Source organism: Adiantum capillus-veneris, chromosome 18, assembly GCF_014529385.1.
Source record: "Adiantum capillus-veneris isolate H3 chromosome 18, ASM1452938v2, whole genome shotgun sequence".
NCBI lineage: Eukaryota > Viridiplantae > Streptophyta > Polypodiopsida > Polypodiales > Pteridaceae > Adiantum > Adiantum capillus-veneris.
In genome coordinates this window covers 36,956,197-36,967,314 of record NC_140948.1, presented here as the reverse complement: position 1 = coordinate 36,967,314, position 11,118 = coordinate 36,956,197, and the positions used below count along the sequence as shown (strand labels likewise).

General features: G+C 42.6%; 1 protein-coding gene across 1 annotated transcript; it reads right to left on the bottom strand.

The window, feature by feature from the left end:
* Window positions 1-292: 292 nt before the first annotated feature.
* LOC147435495 (protein C2-DOMAIN ABA-RELATED 3-like) lies at window positions 293-2,012 on the bottom strand. The gene is made up of 3 exons (XM_086488558.1): window positions 1,621-2,012; window positions 891-986; window positions 293-801 (listed from the first exon to the last, which is right to left on the bottom strand). Exons 1-3 carry the CDS (start codon window positions 1,729-1,731, stop codon window positions 520-522), a joined length of 489 nt encoding a protein of 162 aa, XP_086344684.1. The 5' UTR covers window positions 1,732-2,012; the 3' UTR covers window positions 293-519.
* Window positions 2,013-11,118: the final 9,106 nt, after the last annotated feature.

Here is an 11,118-nt window from a genome sequence, read left to right as displayed (position 1 = left end):
CTAATAAGTATATGCACCCTATTTTCCACACCCCTCCACACATTGGAGCAAATAACCTTCTTCAATGACTGTGCAATGTACGAATGCCCATATCACACAAATACAATGTACTCCATGACCATACTTATTGTCATATAATACAACACACCGTACAATATTAAACAGTTCTTAATGTTTCAAAAAAAACACCCTCTTTCTAATCTAAAACATACAATACAAATTGTAATACACTGTATTCTCCCATACGAAACCATACCGTATACAAAGTACAATGACAACCCTGAATGACAAGTACACAAAGCTATTTTGTTTATATCACACCATGACCAGTTTTAGTTGGTATCTAGCAAGCCTTATACACAAATGAAAACAGCCATCGCCACCAACAGACAATATGTATACTATCTGGCATAGTACATACACACCACTTAAGAAACACAGAGCTTGAAGCTAGTTGACAATAACTTGAGTAAGCTATACCTATACATGTCAAAGCCACCTTCATACATCACAACAGCACTATTGAGAACACGGTTGCCACATCAACTCCAGCTTGATTTCGCCACTTTCAACATTCTTAAGCCTGATGCAAATCTTTTGCACGATCCGACTCTTTTTTATTTTGATAGCACTATCTTTTGTAAATCCATTTTCCGACGTTGCAGCGACGTAGGAAATGATCACACCTTCTTGACAGTCGTGCGACTCGTTGAGCTTCACTGTGCTTATGAGGGGATTTAGATCTATTTGAGCCTCCCCCATTTTGTCATCAGCCGTAAACATGTCTTTATCATAGACAAACTGCAAAAACAAGGCGATCTCTCATGACAAATACATGAACACTGTGAGGAAGAAGAAGCTTGTACATAGCACAATACACTAATACTTACCAGCTTTAATGGCTGTGGAGCATCGGCGGTGGCAAGTGTAAGCTCCTCGTTCCATCTTGGATTCAAATTGTGGGATATAACCCGTGTCTTAACTTGCTGCAGACATTGCAACTCAGAAATCACTGTTTTGATACAATTGGAAAGTAAGGCATGATGAAAATGCAATAAAATTGAGAAAAATGGAATGACCTATACCGACCGAAATCCCATGCTCTGTCTTCATATTGAACACTAAAATTACTAGATTTCCCATTTAAGCAATTAGGCAAACACTCAGTATGATTCACGAGACTTGACTGACACAACGAAGATCCAAAATGAGACAAGCCATTACTCGATGAAGAAGAGAATGCCAAGCGCCATATCTGGACAAAATCAGAACAAATTTGGCGGGAATTGTACAGAGAGCTCAACAAACTAAATCATGGTATGGCAGAGACAAGCTCATTCAGTTAGACATCAAAAATGGAGCTCTCTCTCTCTCTCTCTCTCTCTCTCTCTCTCTCTCTCAAACACACACACACACACACACACACACATTTAGGATTGGAGCTGATTTCAATTACTTGAAACCCCTCAAGACACTGAAATGGTGCCGATTCTGACGGTAAGTACATGACTGAAATCTCTCTCTCTCTCTCTCTCTCTCTCTCTCTCTCTCTCTCTCTCACACACACACACACATACACACAAAACACACACATTATCGCGTCTGTCTTCGTGGACTTACATGGTCTCCAACGCATAGTTTCACATAAGGATCACTGGAGTAGACATCGCGAACCGCCAAATCTGTGCCTTGAATCACCCTGACCTTCAAGATGCCTTTAATGGCGCCCATGGTGAGCAGGTTCCCTGCGGGTAGAGGCCCTAAAATGTGGGGAGGTCGGCAATCTACAGCTGCATGGGAGAGAGCCCTGCAAAGGGGCTAGGTAGGGATGGGATTCGAAGACGCCGTCGAATCCATGGGTCGTTGCTAGGGAGGCAATGCATTGACTGGGCTTCGAAAATTGTTGCGACTCTATGGAATCTACATGGCATAAAATTTAACCATAGCTTAACAATGAGGTAAATTTGAAAGACTAGTAAGGCCACCGGGTTCGCCTCTCTCTCTTTGCCTCGCAGTGCTCCCGGAGCTGCAGGCCACACCCATCGCTTGAAGGAGCTTCTGACACGTGGCAGTGGGAGGGAACCGAAATTCCCTCCTCCATTATCCTTAGTATAGATTCATAACTCCCAATTGCTTAATACTTAATGGAAATTGTTGGGAGCAAGGATGAGCTAATTGAGCTTTCACCTTTGGTCATGAATGCCTTGATGTGAAGGGAAAAAGGGAAGATGTTGACATATCTATCTATACTTCTATACTCTTTATAATGCACCTTAAAATTTTGAAGGAAGAAGAGGACGTCCACTTGTCACTCCTTGGTTCATTTCAAAAAACACCTTACAAAACATGTAATCCTAAATGCAAAAGTAAAGGGTAAGATTGTAAGAAACGACATCCTTTTCATAATGTAAGAAGTGACAAGCCTTTTCAAATGTAAAATAAAGAGACTTTCTATTTCACATAAAATAAACTAGTATGTGACCCGCGCGTTGCTACGACCAAAGAAACATGGCCACTATTCTCATAGGAGCTTCAAATCATTTTTTAATACCAAGCTTGGGAGCTAGGCTCAAAGAAATTATCTTTTGTGAGTTGTTAGCGCTTGTTCAATAAACTTCTATTAGGTTGGAGAGAGAGAGAGAGAGAGAGAGAGAGAGTCCTTTTTGTGTGTCTGGGTCTAGCAATGCTACGAAGCTGGATTATATAGCTTAGATAAGTTAGCATGGTGTGAAATATTTGAAAGCTAAGAGAATTCAATGTGATCATAAAACTTTGTTTGAAAATGGATTGCATTCTATAGAATTGGTTTCAACAATGAAAACAAAATTGGTTTCAACAATGGAGTGGGTTCAATAGAATTGGTTTCAACAACTTGAACACAATTGGATTCAATGTTTTGACTCCACTCTCTTACTTGCTTCTTTCTTGTGAGAGCAAGGCATGGCAATAGTGCACATCATAACCTACTATATAGTAGGAAGGACTTTCCCCTTGGTCTCTACCTAGGGTTGATAGAAGTGCTACCAAACTCAAAAGTACAAACTGAATAAGTAAGCAAGTTTTTAAATATGAGTTCCCATAACTGGTACAATGTGTAATCATAAAACTTTTCATGTCTAAGAGTGGAGTTGTGAAAAAATTATTAGGGCTCATAGTTTCCAATGTAGCAAGAAAGCTTCAAGTTTCAAAGAGACAAGTTGACTCTCTTTTAATATCAAGAATGTGATTGGCCCTTCTGTCTATGTTTCTCTACAGATGCCACACTTGCATGCATCTCTATCTATGTTTGTGCACAAGTATGGTAATAGTGTTCATCAGATCACAACGATGCATAAGTAGGTTAGTACGTGTACACTATTTGTTCATGTACACTTATGCACCATCGGCACCTTCAAATGTTATAGAAATGAAAGCAAAATAAGGTCACCTAATAGTTTATGTGGATGCTTTGGGCCTTCCTCAAAAATTTTAAGCTCCACTATATATAGTATAGAAGTTGTATGTAAATGCTCAAAGAAAATCTAGATTTAGTGTAATCCTACGTACAAATTTTGAAATTTACCTCTAAATACTGATTGAAGGTGAGAAGAAACCCTGATTTTACCAGAATTCCACATACAAATTTTGAGATTCACATCTAAATCTGCCCTCCCACCTCGGTTCCTTGTGCTGCTTTGGATTCGGTCACGCCGCCTTGGGTTCACTCACCTTCTGCCTCGGTTTTTCTTGTGTTCAGTTAAACCTCGGATTTGTTTTCAAATACAAAGCTTCCAATGCTCATATAGTAGAAGTAGATTGCGTTTAAAATTTTTCATATGCATGTTTACCAAGTGTCTCAGCAGAAGCATTGTGTATATGAGTGGCTATCAGATTGCTTGAAGGAAAAACACAAGTTTTATGTATTATCACATATGAAAATTTGAAATCCACGTCTAAATTCTAGTTTTGAAGATGAGAAAACCTACAAATTTTAGGGAAAAATCATTGATGAAACATAGCAAAATTGCCTTTAATTTTTCAATAAGTCGGTTTTTAAACTTTTTTGAAAAAACATTGTATTGTGTGCAAATGCTCAAAGTAAACTTAGGTTTACCTATAAATTTTGAGATTTAGCCATAAATTCTTTTTTTTTTCTATACTCACAATTGTGAGTGAGAGAATTTATATTAACATGACAGGATTGTATTCTTTTGAAGCTAATATAGATTTAGCAACAAATTTCTAACTTGAAGGCAAGAAAAAAAACCAAGTTTAACACAAAGCCTAAAGAAATTTAGTGTAAATTTTCTCTGCCTCTTGCCTTTGCCACCTCGGTTTTGCTCGTGCCACTTGAGATTCGTGCATGCTGCCTTGGGTTCGCTCCCCCTTTTTGCCATCTCAAATTTTCTCGTCATATCGGAATCGTGCATGCCGCCTTGGGTTCCCTAGCAAAAACACTTGTCTTTCACATTGATTTTGCTCGTTTGATTTGCTGCAAATTTTCCTATATGTTGGTTTTTAAACTTTTGTGAAAAAAGCATTGTATTGTATGAGAATGCTCAAAGTAAACTTAGGTTTAGTGTAATCCTACCAATCAATTTTGAAACTTAGCCATAAATTATACCTGGAAGGCGAGAAAAAAACCTAAGCTTAGCACAAATCCTAGAGAAATTCAGGGTAAAAATCTTCAAATATCATCAAGATTTTTCTCCTCGTTTTGCCTTTGTTACCTCGGATTTGCTTGTTCCACTTTGAATTTCTGCACACACCGACGTGGGTTTGCTTGCCTTTTTCCCACCTATATCCCTCGCTTTGGATTCTTCGGATTGGCACACCCCACCTTGGGTTCGCTTGTCTTCCGCTTTGATTTTTCTCGCCTTCAATGCTTTCCTCCACCCCTCGTCTTGGAATCAACCTCTTATTCTCTCTCTCTCTCTCTCTCTCTCTCTCTCTCTCTCTCTCTCTCTTATATTTATATATATATACACACACACACACACACTTAGGCTCGTCATAATTGAGAGAATTTATGAATTTTAAAGGGTGACACATAGTTTAACTCGTAAAAATAGAAGGGGATAAAATATATTAGAACAGGTAAAAGGCCTGTCAGCTGGGCAATCTCTCTTCTCATTTGGGATGCTAGTGTCACGGCTGATTTTTTACGTACATTTTACCCATTTTAAGGTTTTTTTTTGTTTTCTATGGGAGAAAATGTTAGCCACTCTCTCAAAAATACACTATAATTCCAAGAAAATAATAATTTCGTAGAAATTGGCAAGGGTCCCCTTGGTGAGTAGGAGTCCCCATGAACTTGATGGAACAATCTCTCTCTCTCTCTCTCTCTCTCTCTCTCTCTCATGACCAATGGGGTGTCTTTGGTGAGTAGGAGTCCCCATGAGCTCAATCGTAATATATATATATATATATATATATATATATATATCTCATGGCCAATGACATGTAAAACAACTCATATATATATATATATATTTATATATATCTCATGGCCAATGACATGTAAAACAACTCATATATATATATATATATATATATATATATATATATCTCATGGCCAATGACATGTAAAACAGCCTATCATTTGCATGCATGTCCCCAAAGCGATACAAAATGAAGTCGACTCACTATCAGTCAAACCTTCTCCTTTTTTTCTAGGGATAGATGTTTGATATTAGTTAGTGTGTGTATATATGTGTGTGTGTATGTCCATCATAATATAGAAATTTTATAGATTTTTTAGGGTGGCACATGGTTTAACTCTAAAAAATAAAAAGGATTTAATAACTCTGACTTGATAAAGACCCGCCGGGAAATATCTCTCCCCATTTGAGATACCAATGTTAGGGTTGTTGTTTTTCAAACATTTTACCCATTTCAAGACATTTTTCTTGTTTTATATGGAAAAAATATTAGCTACTCTTTTGAAAATACATGATAATATTAAGAAAATAACAATGTCTTAAGGGCAAAGGTGTCCCTAGTGAGTAGGAGTCTCCATGAGCTCAATCGTAAAATATCTCTCTCTCTCTCTCTCTCTCTCAATAATGTAGATAACAACCCCTACCTTTGAATGCATGCCCTCAAAGCGAGACCGACCTAAATTGATGCGCGGACATGCGAACCTTCTCGTTTTTCTCAACCGCTTTTAAAATAAAAACTTACACAAAATTATAAAAGGTATCAATATTGGTCTTGAAAAAAGCCCCTTGATAAAACAAAGCCAAATATATCATTAAAAATCAAATTTTTATTAAATAACAAAATTTCCACCAAAATTATGTTTACTCGCTTAGGTGGAGTGAAACTAAATTTATACATTTATTCAATGTATAGTTGAAAGTCTTTGGTCTTTACATTGTACATTTTGAAAGGCTTTTCATTTCCCTATGCATGTCAAATCTGACCCTTCATTTTTGCAGTTTACATTAGATGTTTGGTTTAAACTTTTGCATGACACGTGGATGTCTTCTTCTTGCTTGAAATTTTTAAGCTGCACTAGTAAAATGGCGCCGCCTTCGGCGGCGGCATGGCCCCTCTTTACCTCCTTGTCGACAAGTCGCACTCGCCCTCAACTTACTTCTCAAAGCCACCCAAATTAGATTTTGCTACTATGTAGGGATTTGTAGCTCCCAAAAAGCTACACCTATAATTAATCTCCCCAGAGAGAGAGAGAGACAGAGAGAGAGAGAGAGGGATATACGCATTTCCACCAGCTAGCTCTAAGCAAACTTGCTTTGTGGCTCTCTCTCTCTCTCTCTCTCTCTCTCTCTCTCTCTCTCTCTCTCTCTCTCTCTCTCTCTCTCTCTCTCTCTTTTCAGGTCAATATGGCATTTAAAAGAGGTTAACATAACATTTCATTTCAATTCAATTCTTTCTCTCTCTACCCTCCTGCGAGAGCTCTCTCTCTCTCTCTCTCTCTCTCTCTCTCTCTCTCTCTCTCTCTCTCCAGGTCGTTCGAGGCAGGTTGCACTTGCATCCACGATTTTGTGCACTTGGTTGTTGTGCAACATAAAGGCAGAAGGCCATCTCCAACAATGACAACCCCCCCCGGGCCGGACCTCCTCACCAGTGCTCGCAAAAAACTTTTATTCAGAAACTTGGCAAACCTACACATGTGAAACCACAGAGGTAAATTTTTTATTTGAAGGTTTTCTTACCTTCAAATAAAAAATTTAGAGGTAAATTTCAAAGTTTGTAGGTGGGACTACACTAAACCTAGGTTTCTTTCAAGCACTGCTTCTCTCTCTCTCTCTCTCTCTCTCTCTCTCTCTCTCTCTCTCTCTCTCTCTCTCTCTCTCTCTCTCTCTCTCTCTCTCTCTCTAGGTTGTTCGAGGCAGGATCTCCAGCAACAACGACAAACCACCCCCCCCCCCCCCCCCCGGGACCTACTTGCCAGTGCTTGAAAAACTCTCTCTCTCTCTCTCTCTCTCTCTCTCTCTCTCTCTCTCTCTCTCTCTCTCCGTGGCAAGGTAACGAAGACGAAGGCGAGGTGAGCAGGTCATCGGATTTAATGGTACTCTCTCTATAGCTGCGATTGCGCCAAAGATTGCGAGCAGACAACATGCAGCGAAGGCGAGGGGGGAGAGAATACTGGTAGGACATAGAAATTGCGCTCAGTTGGGGCTCTCTCTCTCTCTCTCTCTCTCTCTCTCTCTCTCTCTCTCTCTCTCTCTCTCGCTTTCTTTCTTGCTGTGCAGAGAACACCACCCGAATCCGACCTCTGAGTTTGCTCTCTCTCTCTCTCTCTCTCTCTCTCTCTCTCTCTCTCTCTCTCTCTCTCTCTCTCTCTCTCTCTCTCTCTCTCCAAGCGTGCATGTGCAGGCAGTCCCTGTGACCTGTCTCTCTCTTTTCGAGAGCGCAAGTGCAGGCTACACTGAGTCTGCTCTCTCTCTCTCTCTCTCTCTCTCTCTCTCTCTCTCTCTCTCTCTCTCTCTCTCTCTCTCTCTCTCTCTCTCTACCTGTCTCCCTATTGAGTGTAAGCACTAAGCAAGAAATGACGACTTCTTGGGTGGATGTTCTTACCAAAACTCAACAGAAGGCGGACGAAGCCGAGAAATGGATCAAGGTGGCCAAGAAAGGAAAAGGCAAGGAGATAACGCCCACGTCCACACCCAACAACATAATCAATCAGACACTAGAGGAGGAGCAGAGGAGAAGGGTGCGTGCTTTACATGTGAGAATTTGCGGTCTTAACGACAAAGGCAATGTGGATGAAGAAGTAAAAGAACTCACAACCTTGATAGGGAGTCCTGAGCCGACGCACACAAGGGCATGGAGAGTGGGCAACATAAAGAAAAATGGAAGCAGTGGAGAAACCTCAAAAGAAAGAGCACTCATCCTCCGTTTTCCCTCCATGGAAGCAAAGAAGTCATTCCTGAAGAAAAGACCAACTCTCAAAGAGACTGGCATCTTTCTCGGGGATGATCTCACCCTCTCGCAGATTGCTCATATGCAGGAAGTAATGCCAGAGATTAGAGCGGCAAGGGGAAAAGGCAAGATCGCTTTTTACCGAGACAGGAAAGTGGTAATACTAGAGCGACGCTCCACATGACGGTGCGAGACTTATGGGACCACACTCAGAGTAGCTGCCTGGAACTGCAATGGATCTATGCGTCTTGATGTGGGGGCTTTTGAGGATAGCTTTACTGGAAGAGACATCATCTTTTACTCTGAGACACACCAGGCCCCTGGGCAATCCATGCCTCACATCAGCGGATACAGGTGGGAGACAGCCTATAGACAGGAGACACGCTCAGAGCACAGAGGGCGGGGCTCGGGAGGAGTTGCAGTGTTATTTAGAGAGGATTTGCAGCCATTGATACATATAGCCCGCAGGGACGAGCAGGCCAGGTACATGTGGGTGAGACTGAAAGCAGAGACATGCAGATACCTAAATGTAGCTATTGGCTACTTTCCCCCGAGTACATCAGTTTATGCATCACCCAGAGGACAGTCCCCTTTCTCTATTTTGGATGATGACATATGGGAGTTCTCTAGGGACGGTGACATTATCATCCTAGGGGACTTCAATGCTAGGACTGCCCATCACCAGGTAGTGTTTTATGATACTTCAGAGGAGATGCTAAGAGAACTAGATGTTGAAGAGACGGGCCTTTCCAGAATATCACACGATATGGAATATACTGAGTATGGGCGACACTTGATAGACATGGGCACTGCACATGGATTGGCCATCTTGAACGGCCTACAGAGATTTCCTGCAGCAGCAGGAGGATTTACATGCTTCCCACATAGACATGGAGCCAGCACAGTGGACTATGTCATGGCACAGCCGAATCTCATCTCCAGTATCCAGGATCTCACAGTTGGGCCCAGACCGGTCGGGGTGGCAGTGGATCATGCTCTGGTGTCAATGACCATCTCCTTCCAGTTCAGTGTAGCACACACGCAACGAGTAGCATCCCCTACTCGCTACACATTCACACGGGAGACGGATTCTGTATACATGGACGGAATCTATAGACGCCTATGCACTGAGGACCCGGGGCGACCTCTGGAGGAGCTAACTACTATACTGACACAGACACTACATGAGGCAGCAGCAGAAGCCTACCCACACACCCAACCTGAGCAGAGTCGCCGATCGGGGAGCATGCCTCAGAACAGCTGGTATGACGAGGAGTGCCGCCAGAATAGAGCCAGACTTCAGAGGGAGGTGTTGTTAGGGGACGTCACTCACAGACAGTCACAAATTGACTTTCGATGCTTGGTGCGGCGAAAGAAGAGGTCTTTTTTGGCTTGACTCGAGCAGGATCTATATCAACTATTCTTGAGTCAGGACTCGCGTGAGGCGTGGCGGCTCTTTCATGAGCAGTCCCCCCCCCCCCCCCCCCGGCTATTTCCTCCACAGAGACATGGGGTCAGTACGCATCATCTTTGTACACAGTACCTGCACAGCCGCCCCTCCCCAACCCCCCCGATCCATGCCCACATGCATGTGTCTTTTTCACCATTGAGATGGTGAAGAAAGCTATTGACAGGATGAAGACTGGGAGAGCATATGATCATGATGGCCTAGTCGTTGAGTATTTCATGCATGCCAAAGACCTACTAGCAGAGCTCCTAGCAGTTATGTTTAACCGGGCCATGTGTGAGGGCCTACCAGACACTTGGAGCCTATCTACGATCGTACCTATCTTCAAATCAGGATACCCCATGGAGCCTGGGAATTATCGCACTATTATGATTGGGCACACACTGGCACGGTTGTATGCATCCATTCTTGAGCAACAACTGAGTAGATGGACAGAGAGGGAAGGAATACGTGCAACTGGGCAAGCAGGATTCAGGAGAGGCTTCTCCACTCTTGACCATATCCTAACACTCAGGGCCATCATCGAGGAAGGCAAATCTCATAGGAGACGGATCTATTGTAGCTTTGTGGACTTCCGCAAAGCTTTCAACACGGTACCCAGAGCTAGACTGATGCGCAAATTACAGGAAATGGGAGTACCCACAGAACTCATTTGGGGAATCATGGCATTGTACAGACCAGTAGTAGGGCATGTAGGCACCCCGAAGGGACTTTCTACACCGGTTCACTCCACTATTGGGGTGAAGCAGGGCTGCCCGCTCTCTCCTACCCTTTTCGGTATGTATGTGGATGAGGTTTCTGACTACATTGACAGCGATGGGGATGAAGGTGCTCAGTTGGCCGGGACATGGATTCCACTTTTGTTATATGCTGATGACATAGTGTTGATCTCCGAATCCCTAGAGGGAATGCAACACCAATTGGATGCTTTGCACACGTTTACACACGAAAGTGGTCTGTCTGTCAACCTGGGTAAAACCAAGGTTATGGTGTTTAACACCACCCCACAGTCAATCAGGAGGTCAGCAACTACATTCACATACGGCCAGGAGACTGTGGAGTACACAGATGCTTACACTTACCTTGGAGTGGTTTTTAGCGGACCTACATTCTCACTCAGAAGAGCAGCAGAGACCAGACTTACTAGAGCCCACGCAGCATTGGGTAGATTGGAGAGGATGTGTTCACAGGTTCAGTTTCAGGAGCCCCGGACGAAGCTCTGGCTCTTTGACACCTTGGTGGCTTCAGCACTGCTCTATGGAACCGAGATATGGGGACCTTCA

Bases quoted from the DNA above. Each gene is read 5' to 3' on its own strand.
- LOC147435495 (XM_086488558.1), bottom strand. From the start codon at position 1,731: ATGGGCGCCATTAAAGGCATCTTGAAGGTCAGGGTGATTCAAGGCACA. The intron at 987-1,620 runs GTAAGTCCACGA...CAATGTCTGCAG, and splicing joins AACTATGCGTTGGAGACCAT to CAAGTTAAGACACGGGTTAT. The intron at 802-890 runs GTAAGTATTAGT...TTGTTTTTGCAG, and splicing joins CTCCACAGCCATTAAAGCTG to TTTGTCTATGATAAAGACAT.